This window comes from Rutidosis leptorrhynchoides, chromosome 4 (assembly GCF_046630445.1).
Source record: "Rutidosis leptorrhynchoides isolate AG116_Rl617_1_P2 chromosome 4, CSIRO_AGI_Rlap_v1, whole genome shotgun sequence".
Lineage (NCBI taxonomy): Eukaryota > Viridiplantae > Streptophyta > Magnoliopsida > Asterales > Asteraceae > Rutidosis > Rutidosis leptorrhynchoides.
In genome coordinates, this window is record NC_092336.1 from 165,312,907 (window position 1) to 165,337,620 (window position 24,714).

General features: G+C 37.0%; 1 protein-coding gene and 1 pseudogene across 1 annotated transcript; one reads left to right on the forward strand and one right to left on the reverse strand.

The window, feature by feature from the left end:
* Positions 1–15,233: 15,233 nt before the first annotated feature.
* On the forward strand, positions 15,234–19,502 carry LOC139904172 (probable serine/threonine-protein kinase PBL7). Its single transcript, XM_071886105.1, has 5 exons — positions 15,234–15,490; positions 16,476–16,723; positions 17,230–17,419; positions 17,727–18,118; positions 19,076–19,502. Exons 1-5 carry the CDS (start codon positions 15,385–15,387, stop codon positions 19,349–19,351), a joined length of 1,212 nt encoding a protein of 403 aa, XP_071742206.1. The 5' UTR covers positions 15,234–15,384; the 3' UTR covers positions 19,352–19,502.
* A 215-nt stretch (positions 19,503–19,717) lies between these two features.
* Positions 19,718–22,901, reverse strand: LOC139841185 (cell division protein FtsZ homolog 2-1, chloroplastic-like; annotated as a pseudogene).
* Positions 22,902–24,714: the final 1,813 nt, after the last annotated feature.

Consider the following 24,714-nt stretch of genomic DNA (forward strand, 5'->3'; position numbering starts at 1 on the left):
AAGGTTCATCCAAGACTTTTCCAGAATAGCAAAACCCTTGACTGCATTAACGCATAAAGGGAAGAAATTTGAATGGAATGATGAACAAGAGAAAGCGTTTCAGTTATTGAAGAAAAGCTAACTACGGCACCTATATTGTCATTGCCTGAAGGGAATGATGATTTTGTGATTTATTGTGACGCATCAAAGAAAGGTCTCGGTTGTGTATTAATGCAACGAACGAAGGTGATTGCTTATGCGTCTAGACAATTGAAGATTCACGAACAAAATTATACGACGCATGATTTGGAATTAGGCGCGGTTGTTTTTGTATTAAAGACTTGGAGGCACTACTTATATGGGGTCAAAAGTATTATATATACCGACCACAAAAGTCTTCAACACATATTTAATCAGAAACAACTGAATATGAGGCAGCGTAGGTGGATTGAATAATTGAATGATTACGACTTTGAGATTCGTTACCACCCGGGGAAGGCAAATGTGGTAGCCGATGCCTTGAGTAGGAAGGACAGAGAACCCATTCTAGTAAAATCTATGAATATAATGATTCATAATAACCTTACTACTCAAATAAAGGAGGCGCAACAAGGAGTTTTAAAAGAGGGAAATTTAAAGGATGAAATACCCAAAGGATCTGAGAAGCATCTTAATATTCGGGAAGACGAAACCCGGTATTGGGCTGAAAGGATTTGGGTACCAAAATTTGGAGATATGAGAGAAATGGTACTTAGAGAAGCTCATAAAACCAGATACTCAATACATCCTGGAACGGGGAAGATGTACAAGGATCTCAAGAAACATTTTTGGTGGCCGGGTATGAAAGCCGATGTTGCTAAATACGTAGGAGAATGTTTGACGTGTTCTAAGGTCAAAGCTGAGCATCAGAAACCATCAGGTCTACTTCAACAACCCAAAATCCCGGAATGGAAATGGAAAAACATTACCATGGATTTCATCACTAAATTGCCAAGGACTGCAAGTGGTTTTGATACTATTTGGGTAATAGTTGATCGTCTCACCAAATCCGCACACTTCCTACCAATAAGAGAAGATGACAAGATGGAGAAGTTAGCACGACTGTATTTGAAGGAAGTCGTCTCCAGACATGGAATACCAATCTCTATTATCTCTGATAGGGATGGCAGATTTATTTCAAGATTCTGGCAGACATTACAGCAAGCATTAGGAACTCGTCTAGACATGAGTACTGCCTATCATCCACAAACTGATGGGCAGAGTGAAAGGACGATACAAACACTTGAAGACATGCTACGAGCATGTGTTATTGATTTCGGAAACAGTTGGGATCGACATCTACCGTTAGCAGAATTTTCCTACAACAACAGCTACCATTCAAGCATTGAGATGGCGCCGTTTGAAGCACTTTATGGTAGAAAGTGCAGGTCTCCGATTTGTTGGAGTGAAGTGGGGGATAGACAGATTACGGGTCCGGAGATTATACAAGAAACTACCGAGAAGATCATCCAAATTCAACAACGGTTGAAAATCGCCCAAAGTCGACAAAAGAGCTACGCTGACATTCAAAGAAAAGATATAGAATTTGAAATTGGAGAGATGGTCATGCTTAAAGTTGCACCTTGGAAAGGCGTTGTTCGATTTGGTAAACGAGGGAAATTAAATCCAAGGTATATTGGACCATTCAAGATTATTGATCGTGTCGGACCAGTAGCTTATCGACTTGAGTTACCTCAACAACTCACGGCTGTACATAACACTTTCCACGTCTCGAATTTGAAGAAATGTTTTGCTAAAGAAGATCTCACTATTCCGTTAGATGAAATCCAAATCAACGAAAAACTTCAATTCATCGAAGAACCCGTCGAAATAATGGATCGTGAGGTTAAAAGACTTAAGCAAAACAAGATACCAATTGTTAAGGTTCGATGGAATGCTCGTAGAGGACCCGAGTTCACCTGGGAGCATGAAGATCAGATGAAGAAGAAATACCCGCATCTATTTCCAGAAGATTCGTCAACACCTTCAACATCTTAAAATTTCGGGACGAAATTTATTTAACGGGTAGGTACTGTAGTGACCCGAACTTTTCCATGTTTATATATATTAATTGAGATTGATATTTACATGATTAAATGTTTCCAACATGTTAAGCAATCAAACTTGTTAAGACTTGATTAATTGAAATATGTTTCATATAGACAATTGACCACCCAAGTTGACCGGTGATTCACGAACGTTAAAACTTGTAAAAACTATATGATGACATATATATGGATATATATATATAGTTAACATGATACTATGATAAGTAAACATATCATTAAGTATATTAACAATGAACTACATATGTAAAAACAAGACTACTAACTTAATGATTTTTAAACGAGACATATATGTAACGATTATCGTTGTAAAGACATTTAATGTATATATATATCATATTAAGAGATATTCATACATGATAATATCATGATAATATAATAATTTAAAATCTCATTTGATATTATAAACATTGGGTTAACAACATTTAACAAGATCGTTAACCTAAAGATTTCAAAACAACACTTACATGTAACGACTAACGATGACTTAACGACTCAGTTAAAATGTATATACATGTAGTGTTTTAATACGTATTTATACACTTTTGAAAGACTTCAATACACTTATCAAAATACTTCTACTTAACAAAAATGCTTACATTTACATCCTCGTTCAGTTTCATCAACAATTCTACTCGTATGCACCCGTATTCGTACTCGTACAATACACAGCTTTTAGATGTATGTACTATTGGTATATACACTCCAATGATCAGCTCTTAGCAGCCCATGTGAGTCACCTAACACATGTGGGAACCATCATTTGGCAACTAGCATGAAATATCTCATAAAATTACAAAAATATGAGTAATCATTCATGACTTATTTACATGAAAACAAAATTACATATCCTTTATATCTAATCCATACACCAACGACCAAAAACACCTACAAATACTTTCATTCTTCAATTTTCTTCATCTAATTGATCTCTCTCAAGTTCTATCTTCAAGTTCTAAGTGTTCTTCATATATTCTACAAGTTCTAGTTACATAAAATCAAGAATACTTTCAAGTTTGCTAGCTCACTTCCAATCTTGTAAGGTGATCATCCAACCTCAAGAAATCTTTGTTTCTTACAGTAGGTTATCATTCTAATACAAGGTAATAATCATATTCAAACTTTGGTTCAATTTCTATAATTATAACAATCTTATTTCAAGTGATGATCTTACTTGAACTTGTTTTCGTGTCATGATTCTGCTTCAAGAACTTCGAGCCATCCAAGGATCCGTTGAAGCTAGATCCATTTTTCTCTTTTCCAGTAGGTTTATCCAAGGAACTTAAGGTAGTAATGATGTTCATAACATCATTCGATTCATACATATAAAGCTATCTTATTCGAAGGTTTAAACTTGTAATCACTAGAACATAGTTTAGTTAATTCTAAACTTGTTCGCAAACAAAAGTTAATCCTTCTAACTTGACTTTTAAAATCAACTAAACACATGTTCTATATCTATATGATATGCTAACTTAATGATTTAAAACCTGGAAACACGAAAAACACCGTAAAACCGGATTTACGCCGTCGTTGTAAGACCCTATTTCTGTTTCTGGCATTTTAGCTATTCGAGACGCCGTCCAAACATTCGGGACGCCGTCCAAGCAAAGAAGGACGGGACGCCGTCCAAGAAGTGGGACGCCGTCCAGAAATAAAGGACGGGACGCCGTCCAAGATTCGGGATGCCGTCCAAAGTGTCTGTCGAGCCAGCTGTTTTAATTAATTAAAAAGGGGTAAAATTGTAAATTCACTTGGGTGCCGGTTTGGAGCCTTCAAGGCTGATTCATTGATCACTTTGGATCATTTCTCACCAACCAAAAACACTCTCAACCTTATCTAGAGAGAGAAGAGAGGTTTTAGAGAGAGAGGTGGATTTGGAGAAGGAGGAGTCGGATTCTCGCAAAAGCTCGGGTTCTAAAGTTGTTCATCTCGCTCCTAGCTACGTTGTGGTGGTATTGGTAAGCTCAAACTCCGAATTTCATTTGTTAAATTTGATATTCAAGTTAGGGTTTTGAGTTAGTTTGTTATGAAACCCTTTTAGATGATGAAATGGGTTTATGGTGACTTGTTGTTCTTGTCACTTGGCGGGTTTTGGGTCGGTTGATGATTTGGCCTTGTTTAGGGTTTGATGGTGAGTTTAATCACTAGGTTTAGTGATTATGGAAGTGTTGGAACACTTTTGGGTGTGTTTGGTTGCCTAATTTTGAAATGGGTCAAATTAGGGTTTTGGTGTCAAAATGGGTATGACACGTGTTTAACACTTGTGTTCGGGTTTAATTGGTGTGGTAGGACCATTTTCACTCATGTTAGTGATTATTGGTTAGTTTTGGGCGCGGTTTGTACTTGGAAGTGCATTTGGGTCGAAATTGCACTAAGTGTCATATGGGTTGGTTTGTAAGTCAACCCTAATCGTGTTATTGTATTTGTGATAATGGAATAGGTACTTTCCATTGGCGCGTTGGGGATTATTCGGAAGCATTCATCAAGACGACGAGGTGAGTGTTAATATCCTATGTGCATATGTATGTGTAGGATGGGTGCGGGTCGGGTGAAGTGGTTCTCGGTTATAGAGCTCACTTCACATATAGGTGGATTTGATGGACTTGTGTATAGGTCCAATTGGCACGGTTGTGCGTTTTGGTTGTTTACCTTTGGCGAGGTACACGTTGTGTGTACGTTATCACACGTGGTTGTGATTTGGATGTTATAACCCCAAAGGCGAAGGGTTGATATTGTCGTGATGCGGATAACCTCGATGTGGTGGATTTTATAATCCCGTGACCGTGGGTTTGATGTTGAGAAGTGAATCTCGGGTAGTGCGGATTCATGATGACTCGGGTTGTTCGGTCATCTTGTGATGAGTTAGTGAATCTCGGGTTGTGCGAATTCACTAAGGCTCGGGTAATTCGGCCAACCTCGGTTGTTGAATTGGTGAAGAAGTGAATATCGGGTTGTGCGAATTCACTAAGGCTCGGGTTGTTCGGCCAATCTTCATTGTGGTGTTTGGTATTCGGTAATGGGTTAAGGGGTTAACCTTATTCGTTTATATATTGTTATATATATATATATATATATATATATATATATATATATATATATATATATATATATATATATATATATATATATATATATATATATATATATATATTGTTTTATTGTCGTGATGTAGCTAACCCTCCGGGTGTAGCTTCTTGGCGTTGTTCACATCGTCGTTGGTGAACTTATATTTGTTGATGTATCTATAGCTTGTTGCTTAGTGACTACGGTATGCTTAGCTTAGCTTGCCTTATACTTGGATGCTTCGGTATGCAGTATTTGATATTTGTGTGGCATGTCTATTTTATACATATATATGTATGTAGTATATTATCATTCACTAAGCGTTAGTTTACCCTCTCGTTGTTTACATTTTTATAGATTGCATGGATGCGGTGGCTCGGGTAAGCGCGGGGACTAGTGGACTTGCGTAGTTTGCTTTAGAAGACTTGCTTTTGGATTTGATTAGGATTGGGTAGCGTGTCCCCAATCCCATGCTCGGTCTATGTTTTTGTATAAACTAATGGGTCGAAATAGTCACTTATGGTATTTTGGGTCGATGTGGGCCCGGTGTCGTAAAACTCGGTTTTTATTGTGAAAAACTCTTAGTTTAAACAATTGTAATATATTGTGAAAGTGTTTTGGTTTAAAAGTGTCGGGAAGCGGGTTTTCGCCCGCGTGAGTTCGAAAAACTGATCAGAATGTTTTAGTACATCTGGACGCCGTCCCGGATGTCTGGACGCCGTCCCAGTCTTAAGAGCTGGACGCCGTCCAAGCTTTTGGACGCCGTCCAGATCAATTGTTTCAGAAATTTTTTTTGTGGCACGTTTTCGGATGGTTAACGGGTTGGGTCGTTACAAGTGGTATCAGAGCATGGTCTAAGGGATTTAGGTGACTTGAGATAGGTGCCTAGATTTAGACTTTTGTGTGTGCTTAATTTGTTGCGGGACTTGTAGGATTACGGGTCGGAATGGAATATAGTTAGTGCCTTGTTTGTAGGTGGACTAACGTTTATATTAGTAATGCGGACATTATTAATATGTTATTGTGTTGTGATAATAATTCTCGCGTGTGTTTATATCGCGTAGAATTTTTGTTGTGTTTGTTTATATCATCGAGCGAGGCGGTCGTTGTACTAACGAGTTGATACGATGTGTGTGCGTAATAAGGACTTGCAAACCTTATTACGAGTGCAAATCGTGTTTAACAAGTGATGTACGACGAGTGTTGAGCAAGATGGGGCGGTGTTATGCGTGTTGTTTTATTCGTTCGTGGACTAATCGTTTTGCATTCTTTAGAATGACGACGCGAAACGAGATCGAGACGAATGACGAGGAGTTTAACTCTAGAGTTGCAGCTGCCGTTGCGGAGCAAATGAGTGCGTTTCGAGAAGAAATGGATAGGAAGTATTCCGAATTTCGGGGTAGTGGTGAAATGGAGCGTTATCTTAAGAGCTTCATGAGGACTAAACCCCCGATGTATAACGGAAAGCCGGATCCTTTGGTAAGCACAACTTGGATTTCGGACGTCGAAGGGTGTTTCCGTACTATTGATTGCCCTCCCGAGAGAAAGACGAGACTCGCTACGAGTTTGTTGCGGGGTAGGGCAAGGGATTGGTTGGATGGTAAGATTGATCTTGTCGGTGGCGAGACGTTTATGGCTTTATCGTGGGATGACTTTAAGGAGGAATTCTTCGAGGAGTTCCGGACTTCGGCCGATTTGTGGGAATTGCGTAAATGAGTTGCGAAATTTGCGACAAGGATCTATGGATTTGAGTACTCTCAAGACGACCTTTATGGCGAAGGCTCGTTTTTGTCCGGAGTATTTGGGGAATGATCGTTTGTTGATGGGAGATTTCTATCGGACCTTGGATGATGACTTGAAAAGTAAAATTAGCCGGGGTCAAGCGAAATCGTTTTCGGAATTATTCGACTTGGCTAGAGGTTTCGAGTCGTATACGCGATCAAAGATGTGTGAACCTTCAAGTAAGAGAAGGGTTGATTCGTACGGCGCCCCGAGTAAGAAAAATAAGGGTGCAAGTGCGAGTACGGGTAATGTGGAAAAAGGCACGATGGATTCTCGTGCACCTAGATGTTTCAATTGTGGTATTAGGGGCCACAAGTTGTGGGAGTGCACAATGCCGAGAAGTGATGACGGGATGTGCTACTATTGTCATAAGGAGGGGCATCGCAAGCCGGATTGTCCCGAGTTGGCGGCGAATGCCACAAGGAGACGTTGAGGTACGTTTCATTTTAATAAATATGTCATTTGAATATTTATTTATGTGGCGTTTAAGTTCGGATTTGTTATTGCATTGTGTTGTGCATGTTATTGTTAAGGGTGACGTTCCTAATGGAAGTACCCTATGGTAATGATTGATTTTTGGACGAAGGGCGTAAGACTTGGTGTAACCAAGCATTCCTTAATAATTGGGAAATGTTTCTACCAGACCATAGAAATGGGTTTTTGGTGTTCGGTTGATAAGCGCGTGTACGCTTTTGTGTTGAGATTGATGAACTATGAGGTTCGTCGGGTGGTTGGAACCCTTGAAATCGAGTGCTTTGAATCTCAATGTATGTTGGTAATGGAGTTTATATGACGCGACATTAGGTGCCACTTTTATACCTACTAGCGTGGTGTTCAACTCCGATTGTGTTGCGGTTACATTATACTTAGGGTACCGAAGTGAAACCCTTAGGTACATGAGTGACTAGGTTGAAATTGACAAACTAGAGCAATTGGATGATTGCGAGGGTGTGGTTTGTGTAATTGTAGTACACTTTTCGTTCGAAGTATTTGAGGATTGATTTAAATCCTTCGTGTGCTCTCGGTTGGAGCAAGATGTGGTAATGGGTCGTGAGAGCCCAATTGTTGGTAAAGTCTACCTTTGGTAGCATGGTACGGTTGTAAGAGATGCGGTTATGTGATGTAGTTCCAAGTGGGGGAGTTACACTCCCGCCCGAGGAAGTTTTAGTGTGAGATTTCGGATGACGTTTTAGTAAGATCCGAAAATTGTGTTGGGACCTAGTTTGGTCGATTTGTGGTAGATTACAATTTCGGATAAATTGTACTTATGGTTTGGATTTGAATTATCACCGAGGTGGTAATGTGGTAAATCTCGTTGAGAGATAATGGACGTGTTTGGTGAGCAAGGTGAAATCCTTCGGTTAAGGGAGGTGTGTGTCGGATTCTCTTCTAGAGAATTATTGTTTTGTGCCTATGTTTGATATAGGTGGTTCTTGCTCGAGTGTGTGAATGGTTAGTGGTATCCGTTAGGATTCACTATGGCGTAGCAGAGCGCGATGTTACGCTACTCGTTGTTCGAGGCCAAAAGGGCGTTGATTGAGAAAGCATGACCTTCGGGGTCCGCTGACTTCATCATGGTAGTACGTGATTGGTGGAGCATGACTTTCGGGGTCCGCTGACTTCATCATGAGCGAGGTGTTATATCGGTGAAGCATGACTTTCGGAGTCCGCTGACTTCATCCGGTATTGAGATTGGTGAAGCATGACCTTTAGGGTCCGCTGACTTCATCATGGTTGTTGATTGGTGAAGCATGATCTTCGGGTCCGCTGACTTCATCATGGTTGTTGATTGGTGAAGCATGATCTTCGGGTCCGCTGACTTCATCATGGTTGTTGATTGGTGAAGCATGATCTTCGGGTCCGCTGACTTCATCAAGGGAGTAGTGTTATGTCGGTATGGTGTAACATTATCGGGAAATGCGAGTACCGGTGGGAAATGCGAGTACCACTCCTGAGTTGTGTTGTGGGACGTGAATATCGGGTTGTTCGTATTCACAATATTTCGGGTAGTACGATTGTCCCTGTTGGTTGGACTCATAGTTTGAGGTAGTGAACGTCGGGTAGTTCGGATTCACTAAGGCTCGGGTTGTACGGCCATCCTCGGTTATACTATGTGGCGGTGGTAGTGAATATCGGGTTGTGCGTATTCACGATGACTCGGGTTGTGCGGTCATTTCGTTGTGAGATATATGGATTGGGTAGGTGAATTTCGGGTTGTGCGAATTCACTAAGGTTCGGGTTGTTTCGACCATCCTCCATATGTGTTCAGGCTCGGGTTGTTTCGGCCATGTTGAGTTGTGATCTATCGGTTGTTTTATACGCCGATGGTGGGGTCGTAAGGACCGTTTGGTTTGATCTATCGGTTGATTTATACACCGATGGTGGGGTCGTGAGAACCATGTTGTAGGATTAGTGATGCGATAGCCGTGCTTCGCTCACATGTTGTTACAGGTGTGACGAATTGTCGATTTTGGTACACCTTTGGATTAGCATTGCCATAGTCGTTTTGGACGCTATCGGTTTTAACCGTTTGTTATGATGTTACGGTAGTTGCGTATGGGTCGTATTGAGCACTACAAGGGATGTTTAGTGATTGGTGTTATCCATAAGGATTCGTTTGGTTCGGTCTCCATCGTTTCGTGTTGTTGACCTTAGGTTGACTTGGTTACTTTTATAGCATTGTACTCGGTAAGGATACGCTAGGGGATTGATATCTCGGTTCGAGATTTGGTTTAGTTTTCCCGATGTTAGGGAATGAGCATGGCTTTAGTGCTCAGATAAGTGAATTTGATAAATCGCGGGCGACGATTTAGTTGTTAAAGGCGATTCATTGGGAAAGATTGCTTAGGAAAGTCGGATTGGGGCTATGTTTGAGGACCGTTGAGTGAGGTCTGTTCGGTTACGTGTTGCAGATCACGAGGACGCGATCGTGTTTAAGTGGGGGAGAGTTGTAAGACCCTATTTCTGTTTCTGGCATTTTAGCTATTCGAGACGCCGTCCAAACATTCGGGACGCCGTCCAAGCAAAGAAGGACGGGACGCCGTCCAAGAAGTGGGACGCCGTCCAGAAATAAAGGACGGGACGCCGTCCAAGATTCGGGATGCCGTCCAAAGTGTCTGTCGAGCCAGCTGTTTTAATTAATTAAAAAGGGGTAAAATTGTAAATTCACTTGGGTGCCGGTTTGGAGCCTTCAAGGCTGATTCATTGATCACTTTGGATCATTTCTCACCAACCAAAAACACTCTCAACCTTATCTAGAGAGAGAAGAGAGGTTTTAGAGAGAGAGGTGGATTTGGAGAAGGAGGAGTCGGATTCTCGCAAAAGCTCGGGTTCTAAAGTTGTTCATCTCGCTCCTAGCTACGTTGTGGTGGTATTGGTAAGCTCAAACTCCGAATTTCATTTGTTAAATTTGATATTCAAGTTAGGGTTTTGAGTTAGTTTGTTATGAAACCCTTTTAGATGATGAAATGGGTTTATGGTGACTTGTTGTTCTTGTCACTTGGCGGGTTTTGGGTCGGTTGATGATTTGGCCTTGTTTAGGGTTTGATGGTGAGTTTAATCACTAGGTTTAGTGATTATGGAAGTGTTGGAACACTTTTGGGTGTGTTTGGTTGCCTAATTTTGAAATGGGTCAAATTAGGGTTTTGGTGTCAAAATGGGTATGACACGTGTTTAACACTTGTGTTCGGGTTTAATTGGTGTGGTAGGACCATTTTCACTCATGTTAGTGATTATTGGTTAGTTTTGGGCGCGGTTTGTACTTGGAAGTGCATTTGGGTCGAAATTGCACTAAGTGTCATATGGGTTGGTTTGTAAGTCAACCCTAATCGTGTTATTGTATTTGTGATAATGGAATAGGTACTTTCCATTGGCGCGTTGGGGATTATTCGGAAGCATTCATCAAGACGACGAGGTGAGTGTTAATATCCTATGTGCATATGTATGTGTAGGATGGGTGCGGGTCGGGTGAAGTGGTTCTCGGTTATAGAGCTCACTTCACATATAGGTGGATTTGATGGACTTGTGTATAGGTCCAATTGGCACGGTTGTGCGTTTTGGTTGTTTACCTTTGGCGAGGTACACGTTGTGTGTACGTTATCACACGTGGTTGTGATTTGGATGTTATAACCCCAAAGGCGAAGGGTTGATATTGTCGTGATGCGGATAACCCCGATGTGGTGGATTTTATAATCCCGTGACCGTGGGTTTGATGTTGAGAAGTGAATCTCGGGTAGTGCGGATTCATGATGACTCGGGTTGTTCGGTCATCTTGTGATGAGGTAGTGAATCTCGGGTTGTGCGAATTCACTAAGGCTCGGGTAGTTCGGCCAACCTCGGTTGTTGAATTGGTGAAGAAGTGAATATCGGGTTGTGCGAATTCACTAAGGCTCGGGTTGTTCGGCCAATCTTCATTGTGGTGTTTGGTATTCGGTAATGGGTTAAGGGGTTAACCTTATTCGTTTATATATTGTTATATATATATATATATATATATATATATATATATATATATATATATATATATATATATATATATATATATATATATATATATATATATATATATATATATATATATTGTTTTATTGTCGTGATGTAGCTAACCCTCCGGGTGTAGCTTCTTGGCGTTGTTCACATCGTCGTTGGTGAACTTATATTTGTTGATGTATCTATAGCTTGTTGCTTAGTGACTACGGTATGCTTAGCTTAGCTTGCCTTATACTTGGATGCTTCGGTATGCGGTATTTGATATTTGTGTGGCGTGTCTATTTTATACATATATATGTATGTAGTATATTATCATTCACTAAGCGTTAGTTTACCCTCTCGTTGTTTACATTTTTATAGATTGCATGGATGCGGTGGCTCGGGTAAGCGCGGGGACTAGTGGACTTGCGTAGTTTGCTTTAGAAGACTTGCTTTTGGATTTGATTAGGATTGGGTAGCGTGTCCCCAATCCCATGCTCGGTCTATGTTTTTGTATAAACTAATGGGTCGAAATAGTCACTTATGGTATTTTGGGTCGATGTGGGCCCGGTGTCGTAAAACTCGGTTTTTATTGTGAAAAACTCTTAGTTTAAACAATTGTAATATATTGTGAAAGTGTTTTGGTTTAAAAGTGTCGGGAAGCGGGTTTTCGCCCGCGTGAGTTCGAAAAACTGATCAGAATGTTTTAGTACATCTGGACGCCGTCCCGGATGTCTGGACGCCGTCCCAGTCTTAAGAGCTGGACGCCGTCCAAGCTTTTGGACGCCGTCCAGATCAATTGTTTCAGAAATTTTTTTTTGTGGCACGTTTTCGGATGGTTAACGGGTTGGGTCGTTACAGTCGTAGTAACACCGCGGGCTGTTTTGGGTTAGTTAATTAAAAACTATGATAAACTTTGATTTAAAAGTTGTTATTCTGAGAAAATGATTTTTATTATGAACATGAAACTATATCCAAAAATTATGGTTAAACTCAAAGTGGAAGTATGTTTTCTAAAATGGTCATCTAGATGTCGTTCTTTCGACTGAAATGACTACCTTTACAAAAATGACTTGTAACTTATTTTTCTGACTATAAACCTATACTTTTTCTGTTTAGATTCATAAAATAGAGTTCAATATGAAACCATAGCAATTTGATTCACTCAAAACGGATTTAAAATGAAGAAGTTATGGGTAAAACAAGATTGGATAATTTTTCTCATTTTAGCTACGTGAAAATTGGTAACAAATCTATTTCAACCATAACTTAATCAACTTGTATTGTATATTATGTAATCTTGAGATACCATAGACACGTATACAATGTTTCGACCTATCATGTCGACACATCTATATATATTTCGGAACAACCATAGACACTCTATATGTGAATGTTGGAGTTAGCTATACAGGGTTGAGGTTGATTCAAAAATATATATAGTTTGAGTTGTGATCAATACTGAGATACGTATACACTGGGTCGTGGATTGATTCAAGATAATATTTATCGATTTATTTCTGTACATCTAACTGTGGACAACTAGTTGTAGGTTACTAACGAGGACAGCTGACTTAATAAACTTAAAACATCAAAATATATTAAAAGTGTTGTAAATATATTTTGAACATACTTTGATATATATGTATATATTGTTATAGGTTCGTGAATCAACCAGTGGCCAAGTCTTACTTCCCGACGAAGTAAAAATCTGTGAAAGTGAGTTATAGTCCCATTTTTAAAATCTAATATTTTTGGGATGAGAATACATGCAGGTTTTATAAATGATTTACAAAATAGACACAAGTACGTGAAACTACATTCTATGGTTGAATTATCGAAATCGAATATGCCCCTTTTTATTAAGTCTGGTAATCTAAGAATTAGGGAACAGACACCCTAATTGACGCGAATCCTAAAGATAGATCTATTGGGCCCAACAAGCCCCATCCAAAGTACCGGATGCTTTAGTACTTCGAAATTTATATCATATCCGAAGGGTGTCCCGGAATGATGGGGATATTCTTATATATGCATCTTGTTAATATCGGTTACCAGGTGTTCACCATATGAATGATTTTTATCTCTATGTATGGGATGTGTATTGAAATATGAAATCTTGTGGTCTATTATTATGATTTGATATATATATGTTAAACCTATAACTCACCAACATTTTTGTTGACGTTTTAAGCATGTTTATTCTCAGGTGATTATTAAGAGCTTCCGCTGTCGCATACTTAAATAAGGACGAGATTTGGAGTCCATGCTTGTATGATATTGTGTAAAAACTGCATTCAAGAAACTTATTTTGTGGTAACATATTTGTATTGTAAACCATTATGTAATGGTCGTGTGTAAACAGGATATTTTACATTATCATTATTTGATAATCTACGTAAAGCTTTTTAAACCTTTATTGATGAAATAAAGGTTATGGTTTGTTTTAAAAATGAATGCAGTCTTTGAAAAACGTCTCATATAGAGGTCAAAACCTCGCAACGAAATCAATTAATATGGAACGTTTTTAATCAATAAGAACGGGACATTTCAAAAGACATACTTGAGTGCATTAATTAGGGTTTAAGGTCGTGGATAACCCACACTGGAATCGTAAAGATTCTTTTTTTTTTCTTTCTGAAAAGCAAGAATTTATAATAAAGGAAAACCCAAAGCGTACAAGATTGGGACTCTCTTACAAAGACATGAGACTACCCAAGAACTCGAAAAAGATACAACACGAAAAGTAGCAGAGAAAGCTACCAAAGTATTAAAATGTTATACAAGATCAAAATAAACACGTGGATTAGACAACCATTGAAGCCAATCTATTTTCCTTCCTTTAAGCTTTAGCAATATCCACTCGAAAGATATAACTTGAACTTCGTTGAAAGTCATCGAAATACTCCAACTTTTATTTTGGAAAGTTTTCATATTCTGGTTCTTCCAAAGTAAATAAGCACAAGTCCATACGACTCCACGCCACACATTCACGCCAATTTCACTTGTCGGAGACATTGGTTTACCAAGAAGAATACCGAAAGAATTTGAGTTTGGCACACCGGATCGGCCCAATTGGAATCGTAAAGATTCTGGCAAGGTGGCCTAATGTTAAGTCCACCAACGATCTACCACACCGGATCGAGTGGCCCAACTGCCCATGGCATGAAGATTTCACAGTTCATGGAACATACCTGAAAGCCTTTAGAGATTGTTGTTTGTCGAGAGAATGCTTATTCGCCTAACTTTTGTGCTATTACGTATGAACGTCTCCTTTATGGGTTTCATGGACTTGTATTTATTGACTAGCAATGGGAATTGTATTAGGATACAAACCCAAGATATATGGAATCCATTCCATAACTAACTTACGTTAATTATGGGAACCAAATATAGATTGATCTTATCCTTGAGCTGTATCTCTTTGTGCTTAGTAGATGCGTGGCGTGGATGCCTAAGATGCGACTTGATATTCTTATATCGTATGTAGATTTTGAGTTACATTCGCATATTCGTGTAATTATGCACATGATTATAACCCTTTATTCTTTGTAAAGTTATGATTCCAGATAAATCAAGATAACTATAATGTTGTTTATCAATTTATCAAAAGTAAAAATTAATAATTAATGCAATCTTTTGAAGTGGGGTATAAAATGACTATACAAATTAGTTAAAGGGCAAACTTTTCACTTTTGTATCTACTCAAAGTACTCATTTGTTTCTTTTATAAACTATAAGGAGTTAAATTGAATCATAGATTCATAACCCAATGAAATATGAAATGCCTTTTTGGTTCTTTCTCTCTCTTTATAAACCTGCAATAAACTCTCCGTATTTCTCTCTCCGGTCTTAATTTCAATTTGTTTAAATTCTGAGTCCTCTGTAGCAGAAAGCACAAATTATATTGGAAAATTTTATTTTATTTTTTATATTATTCAAAAACAACTATATAGATAGATAGATTGAAAATATATATATTGGCATGGGTTGCTTCCTTTGTGCTGGGGGAGATTCTTCAACAAAAAAATCATCAAAAAACAGAAGAATTGAAATTACCCACAACGATCAATCAAAACCCAAAACTTCTGGTATGTAAAGTTTTTATCTTTATCAAAGATAATTGAATTTTGCAAAAAAAAAAAAAAAAAAAAAGAAGGAAATTTTATATCTTTAAGTTTCCATTTTGTTGTTCCTTTGTATGTTTCTTGATGATTTGGGGTTTGTTACTTCTAATCATGCATGCTGTTCTATTTCTTTGATTGGGATAATTCTTGATGGTGGTAATATTTTGGCTTAATACTTAAATTTAATTTGTTTTTTGATAATTAAATTAGGTGTAACTTTTTGTGTTTGTTTGTAATATAAAAATAATAATTTGCTGTATTAATTGGGTTTATTTTAGTTGAAATTTTCTATTTCTATTTCAGTTTTTGTCTTCATTAGTGACCTCGTCAAGTAATAAAAGCTTCTAGGACTTTTTGATGTTGAACTTATTTATGACAGAAGTATTTTTTTTTTTTAAATAGTGACTAGTAAACAAAAAACAGTTGTAAACAGGTGGTAGTTGCTAATTGAAGTATGGATTAATTTTATATAAAAAGTTCGGTCTATATGATTCGTGTTTAAACATTACTTAGCCGTCGAAAACTCGAAAGTGATGTTTATAACGACTTTTTTTTTTTTTTTTTTTTTTTTTAAAGTAGGCAAATACTCACACGCCACTATCATGAATATATGAATTTGTTCTAGTCCCGGGACTTGGTTAGAAGGTCGTATCGATACTGCTAGACCAATGACCCTTTCGTTGTTTTATAACAACAAATTATTAGCTTTATATTATTCAATAATGGGATATTTTAACATTGATATATGAATAGAAAATGGACACTCTTATATTGATTGGTTTCTTTTGTTTTTTATTTGATATTTAAGTGAAGTTTTATCCTTTTGTGCAAAAAAAGTCATGATGAAGTTTTATCCTTTTGTGCTTTAAGTGACTTCTTGTGTACTTTTCCACAAATATAGATTCTTGATGTTTGTATATTATTTAAAATTTTAGTTTATGTGATATAGTTACGATAAGAGTCGAAGGTTCTAATGAATTAAAGAAGGAAAACTCACAAAATATCGTTCAAGCTTCGATTTCAAATGAGCGTGTTGAGAAGAATAGTCCCCCTGCTGAGGGAGGACCTATGAACACAGCAAAAACGTTTACGTATGCACAATTAGTGAATGCAACTGATAATTTTAATCGTGTTTATTATTTGGGAGAGGGTGGATTTGGCAAAGTCTATAAAGGAAATTTGGAAGATTCTGATCAGGTTAGTGAAATCGTTCTTTCTGCTGATGTGTTTTAGAGGTGGTAATTTTGACCCATGTAATTATATGAAATGGTTAATTTGGGCTTGGTTAAATCTCAAGTGGGTTGGACAAAAAAAAAACTGCAGCTTCAAAGGGAACATATTAAATAGGTTAAATATGTTGAAAGACTCCCAAAGTCTCTACATTTTTACATTGCATACAACTTTTGCCACCGTTTTAAATAAGAAATTAGAGTAATATTGTAATAGTACAGTTTTTGTAATCAAAATTGGTGTATTAGTTCATAATGAAATGCATAGAAAAGTATTCGCAAGTCAAACCCAATCCGACACTTGCTAAAAGTACCCATTTTGACTAGTTGCCCAAATCGCCCATCTTGCCACCATTAATGAATTTTGAATATGAATACCTTAGTTAACAATAAATAAAGTTGAGAAAGATAAATGTGTGTGATGAATATATAGTACGCCTTTTTTGAGCATATTAACTATTTACAAAGTTGCAGGTTGTCGCCATTAAGAAATTGGATCGTGAGGGGTTGCAAGGAATTAGGGAATTCGTTGTTGAAGTTTTGACGTTAAGCATGGCTGATCATCCTAATCTTGTTAAATTAATCGGCTATTGTGCTGAAGGAGAGCAAAGATTATTGGTCTATGAATACATGCCGTTAGGTTCATTAGAGGACCATTTGCATGGTATTCATCGATACCCTCTTTTGAATAGTATTATTTTTGTTTTCTTTCTGTTTAAAAATGTTTTTCTATGCAATGCTAGTGCTGAACTACTAGTAGTTTCCTGAAGTTCGTATCCGTCTACAGTAAGTTTAAATTGCTTTATAGCTAGAACTCTATAGTTTATATACATACAACAACGTGCTTTGGAATTTGAAGTAGTTTGACTTTTAAAGTCAAAGTATGTAGTCAACTACATTAAATACTCTAATGCACTGATTTGTGTTAATTAAAGCATGTGGGTGTAATAAAGTTTGCATTTTTATGGCAGAACTTCGACCCAACAGGAAACGGCTCGACTGGAATACTAGGATGAAAATTGCTGCTGGTGCAGCAAGAGGGTTAGAGTATTTGCATGACAAAATGAACCCACCTGTTATTTATCGAGATTTGAAGGGGTCTAACATTTTGTTGGGTGAGGATTACCATACCAAGTTATCAGATTTTGGGTTGGCAAAAGTGGGCCCAATTGGAGACAAAACTCACGTTTCGACTCGAGTGATGGGCACTTACGGTTATTGTGCTCCTGATTATGCAATGACCGGTCAACTCACGTTCAAATCAGATATTTATAGTTTTGGGGTCGTATTATTGGAGCTCATTACGGGTAGAAAAGCAATCGACAATACAAGACCTGCGGCAGAACAAAATCTTGTGGCTTGGGTAAGCTTTTTAATATTCGATTCGTAGTAGTCTTAGTCCAAAGAGCCTGCTTGAAGCTAAATACTATCATAGGAACCTATTTTTTAACTTTTAATGATTCTAACTTTAATTGAAAGCTGTTTGCAGCTTTTGGTACTAGAGAAATAAACATAATATTTACATGATTTTGATTTTATTTCTAATAACCCTAAAATGATCAAATGTAGCAAAAGCTTGTGGCATGATAACATTTTAATTTTGGAAGAAGTTGATGTGAAGTTTTCCCATTTGGAATCTTATTTTTGAAATATTGCTTTTTGTGGGAGTCATCTACAATCCAAATATGTCACTCTCAAATTTGTGTGGTTTTTGGGGCCCCACTTATCATGGCAGCAAGCATCTGATGCCGTATTCCTATTTTTTGGTATTATCATTGGCCAATGTTCAAGGTTGCAAAAATCCCTACCCAGGGAGTACTCGGTCAGAACCTTTTAGGAAGTACTAGGCAACTCTCGGGGAGTACTCGGTCGGAACTTTTTAAGAAGTACTAGGTATTTCGGGGAGTACTCGGACGTTGACCATGTTTGACTTTGACTAATTTTGACCGAGTTTTGATCGATTTTGACGATTTTCCTAGTAATCTCGAGTTTTGACCGATTTTTTTTTACCGATTTTCCGAGTAATACCATGTTTGAATAAATTTTAACCGAGTTTGACCGGGTACTCGTTGAGCTGCAAAAACTGAGTACTTGCCGAGTATTTCTGAGTTCTGCATCCCTACCAATGTTTCTATGCTATATCTTTATATACATACGAATACATTTTACGTGATTATTGACCTCTTTGAGCTTAAACCCTTCCCTTATCAAATCTTTAGAACCATATGAGAATAAAAACACAACACATGTTGACCATAATCAAGTTTTCATAAATAACACCTTATTTTTCGACCGAATAATTGATGAACTATGTGAACAGGCACGACCGTTGTTTAAAGACAGGCGAAAGTTTTCGCAAATGGCAGATCCTGTTCTAGAAGGTGAATATCCGGTTAGAGGGTTATATCAAGCATTGGCAATAGCTGCAATGTGTGTCCAAGAACAACCTAATATGAGACCGCTCGTTGCTGACGTTGTTACGGCGCTCAATTATCTCGCTTCACAAAATTACGATCCGTTAACTAACCCGGTTCAGAGTTCTCGAAGGTCTTCTCGTAGACAAAGATCCAGTGGTGAGAAGAAACCCGACGTGTAAAGGTGATGTCGTAGTTTTGTTTTTGTGTTCATATATGAAAAGGGCGTTCGGTGTTTTTTTCTGGCATCGTAACGAGTAGTAACTACAAACTTTTGACATTGTTTGTCTTAGTTTAGGATAAAAAGATTAAGAGAAATAATGAAATTATATACATGTCTTCTTTTTGTTCAAAAACTACTATCCAGCTTTTGTGAACTAAAATTTTCGTTTAATTCGACATGATAGACATTCACGATCGACTTCGGTTGGGGCTAAAATGCTTGAGACATACAGATGCTTATGATTAAACATAGTTACTTGTAGAACAAATAATATAAGTAACTCTTAATAACTTTTTGCCTAATAAGAGCATATTATGGTTGTATGCTAAGCACGTGGGTAGTGCGAACGACCTTCCTTTCTTAAGAAGTCGGGAATTAATACCGAGCTGCCTTCTGATAAAGTTGTTGAAGGGTTATGAAGTTGTTTTAGGCTCCTAAGGAAACTGTTAAATAATCGACTAATGTTGGAGATTGCGAAAATACCTGTTTAAGGTTATGTGTTGTATATGATCAGAATATATAAAAATTAAAATTATGGTTGTAATACAATTAGGGTTACACTGTTACACAATAAATCCTATACTATACGAAATAATCAAGTGTCGATGGTACCTGAAGAGGCGGGTCATCAGTTTCTTCTTGTCGCTTGAATCCAGTTGCAATCAGCGTGATGCTGACCTGAATTGACATTATACATATTTTTTCGAATTTATATCGAGATGGAAAAAAGTTGTAAAACGCTTGTGGCGTAGGAGTAATGCTAGAACTTCACCACTTATCGATGGGTCAATGACAGCTCCAAAGATCAAGTTTGCACTCGGGTCCACCAAATCGTATATGACCTCGGCTGCAGTATTAACCTGCAGTTTACCAGATTAAATGGTGGATCAGTATGGGCAATACAATTTTATATGAAAAACGACTTGTACATGTAAGTACTCGAGTTGTTGACCATTAATGTGTAATGTATACCATCACATTACATATAAGTCATTTAACTTGGGAAATGAAATGTTGCATATTTTGAAGGGGACCACATAATGTTGCAATTCTTTCGTGCAGATCTTGATAGATCTGAACTAAATATACAATATGTTGAACAAAAACCGAAAATCGAAATTTACTCCAGGTGTTGCAGAACTCGAAATTTCTCGACGAGTACTCGGTTTTTGCAACTCGGCGAGTACTCATTCAAAACTCGGGATTACTCGGAAATCGGTCAAAACTGGGCCAAAATTCGGGACTCGGAAAGTCAGTCAAAATTGTTAACGATCATAGTCAAACTTGGTCAACATACAAGTACTCCCAGAGTTGCGGACTACTCCCTAAAAAGTCCTGACTGAGTACTACCCGGGTAGCGATTTTTACAACCTTGATACTTCCTCATTTATACTACTTTGACTTTGAATGTCAAACACACCATCGATTACTCGTATAAAATTGATATGACATCTTTTAAAAGATGCCAAAATATACACTTAAACTGAACACATTTTAATCACAACCACCAGAAACAAGAAAGCGAATAGGGAGATACCTCAAGCAATGTTATATCAGCACCGCCAGTTATATTCCAAACAATTCCAGAAGCCCTTTTGATACCAATGTTAAATCAGAATCGCGTTAAATGGAGCATCTCTCCTCGTCTTCCCTATAAATAAGAAAACGCTAATCGAATTCAAAAAACTACAAGAATATGTTAGTGGATAAACACAAGGTACTGCCTAATGCTTAGCCTCTCTTAATTTTACGGATTACAGAAATAGAAATATATAAAAATATAAAACTTACCAGCTGCAGTTCATATCCCCATTAATGACGAGCCTGCATTCGCCATAATCGCTCGAATATCAGCAAAATCAACATTAACCAAACCCGGTATATGCAATTTTAAAGTAACTATGTATTCGTAAACTAGAATAACTTTCTATATAATAACTCTTTCTTACTAATAATTAGCGAATCCGTACCGTAATTACTTGTCGAAGAATATCATCAGCTAAATTAAAAGCTTCGGTTACAGGAGTTGACGGAGATATTGCAGTCAATAACTTATCATTTGGAATAACAATCAATGTGTCCACGTTTTCTCTCAAACACGCAATTCCTTCTTGTGCTTGAACCGCTCTCCGTCGACCCTCAAATGAAAACGGGGTCGTCATGATTCCAACAGTCAATATACCCATTGACTTTGCTACTCCTGCAATCACAGGTGCTGCACCTGTACCGGTTCCTCCACCCATTCCAGCCTACACATAAAGTGATTATTAGCAAGTTGTAAAAGTCGTTAGTCGGGAACGAGTCTGTCGGGACGAGTCGTGCGTTGACTAATGTTGACTTTTAGTACTCCCTCCTTCCCAATTCTATTGTCCTCAGACAAAAAAACACGCAATTTAAGAAATGTCATTATCAAACTGTAATTTTTGCTTACTTTACAGATTTACCCATTATATTGTACCCATATTTCTGTTTTACATGCACTTTTTAAGGGAGTAAAAGAGCATTATAATCTTATTATTATTCCATCTTCGGATGCGGACAATAAAAATGGGACATCCATAAAAGAAAAGGTGGACTTTGACCGACTCAGACCTGACTCGACTAGAACAGAAATATATGACAAATTTTTTTTTTTTAAATATAAAATATTTGCCCTAACTTTGACTTTGACCGACTCATACCCGACTCGGCTGAATCAGCCCAATTTTGACCCGACTTTTTAGCGTTGACCGACTTTTTAGTCGTTTTTGGGTGAGTCGGGACAGGCTAGTCCTCAGACCAACACATCGGCCGACTTTTACAACATTGATTGTAAGACAAATCAGAATCTCATCAAATCATAATCAGTTAATCTTTTGTAAATGATAGTGTTTCTAGTTATGCAAAAGTTGATTAAAAGAAATAAACATACAGTGACGAAAACCATATCGGAACCATGAAAGAGCTTCTTCGATCGATTCATTACTTTCTTTAGCAGCATTCATACCAACATCAGGGTTACCACCCGCACCAAGTCCTCGGGTCAACTCTTGACCAGTTTGCAACCGTTGATGCGCAAAAACATGCGACATTCTCATAGCTTGAACATCAGTGTTCACAATCCAAAAATCAACACCCTTCATTGCATGCTCAATCATACGGTTAACCGCATTTGACCCACCTCCTCCAACACCAATCACTTTAATCTTAGCCTCATTGTAACTCCCGGACCTCGTTGAATCTCTCAAACTCTCGTTAATCTTATCGTCTTGTTCTGGAAAAATTATTGTATTGTTTCCTTCACCTCTAAGCAAATAAGCCTTGGGTCGTACATTGTTATATGAATCTTTACTATTGAAATTATTAATTGATGAACATGTTATTCTTGGTGTATACAAAGCAACATTGTTATGTTTACCATTGTTCACCTTCAAAGTTGAAACTCTCGTTCTAAAAACTGTTAGCCCCTCAATCGAATCTCGAGTTTCTAAAGGGATCCATAATTGCAATTGTGATATACATTTTGCCATATCTTTAAATCCAATAAAAAATGTATATCCAAAACCAAATGAAAGTTGACACTAATAAGGGTTACCTATAAACCAAAATATGGAACTTAAATCTTGAATTACAACAAGTCAATTAATCACAATTGGGTATTATCAATAACAGTTAAAGTGTAGCAAATTAATAATAAAGTCACGAACTTGATAAGCCCTAATAACATTATAAAAAGTTTAAAAGCCACATATATGAACTCTGAATTTAGTAAATTTACAGCTGAAATTAAACAGAAAATGCCGATAATAGTACCAACTAGTTGTGGAGCCCTCGCTTCGCGCCGGGAGCTCCGTTTTGAATGCGAGTTAAAAAAAAAAAGTCTCGATTTATTTTGTAAAAAAGAATTTTTTTCGACATCTAACATTGTAGGGTTGTTCCTTTTGTGAACGTTGCTTCTTTTCACATTCTTTTTTTTTTTAAAGTTAGTTGATCTATTTTGTAAAAAAGTGTAGTGACCCGAACTTTTTCATGTTTATATATATTAATTGAGATTGATATATACATGACTAAATGTTTCCAACGTGTTAAGCAATCAAACTTGTTAAGACTTGATTAATTGAAATAGGTTTCATATAGACAATTGACCACCCAAGTTGACCGGTGATTCACGAACGTTAAAACTTGTAAAAACTATACGATGACATATATATGGTTATATATATAGTTAACATGATTTTATTATAAGTAAGTATCTCATTAGGTATTTTAACAATGAATTATATACATAAAAATGAGACTATTAAATTAAGAAACTCGAAAACGATATATATAATGATTATCGTTATAACAACATCTTACTAGGTACATATGAATCATATTAAGATATTGATACACTTGGTTAATTATGTTAAATGATAAGTAATTATATCATTAAGTGTATTAACAATGAACTACATATGTAAAAATAAGACTACTAACTTAATGATTTCGAAACGAGACATATATGTAACGATTATCGTTGTAATGACATTTAACTGTATATATATCATACTAAGATATATTATATATCATAATATCATGATAATGTAACAATTTAACATCTCATTTGATATAATAAACAATGGGTTAACAACATTTAACAAGATCGTTAACCTAAAGGTTTCAAAACAACATTTACTTGTAACGACTAACGATGACTTAACGACTCAGTTAAAATGTATATACATGTAGTGTTTTAATATGTATTCATACACTTTTGAAAGACTTCAAGACACTTATCAAAATACTTCTACTTAACAAAAATGCTTACAATTACATCCTCGTTCAGTTTAATCAACAATTCTACTCGTATGCACCCGTATTCGTACTCGTACAATATACAGCTTTTAGATGTATGTACTATTGGTATATACACTCCAATGATCAGCTCTTAGCATCCCATGTGAGTTACCTAACACATGTGGGAACCATCATTTGGCAACTAGCATGAAATATCTCATAAAATTACAAAAATATGAGTAATCATTCATGACTTATTTACATGAAAACAAAATTACATATCCTTTATATCTAATCCATATACCAACGACCAAAAACACCTACAAACACTTTCATTCTTCAATTTTCTTCATCTAATTGATCTCTCTCAAGTTCCATCTTCAAGTTCTAAGTGTTCTTCATAAATTTCATAAGTATAGTTTCATAAAAATCAAGAATACTTCCAAGTTTGCAAGTCTACTTCCAAGCTTTCTAATCCATTCCAAGTAATCATCTAAGATCAAGGAACCTTTGTTATTTACAGTAGGTTATCTTTCTAATTCAAGGTAATATTCATATTCAAAC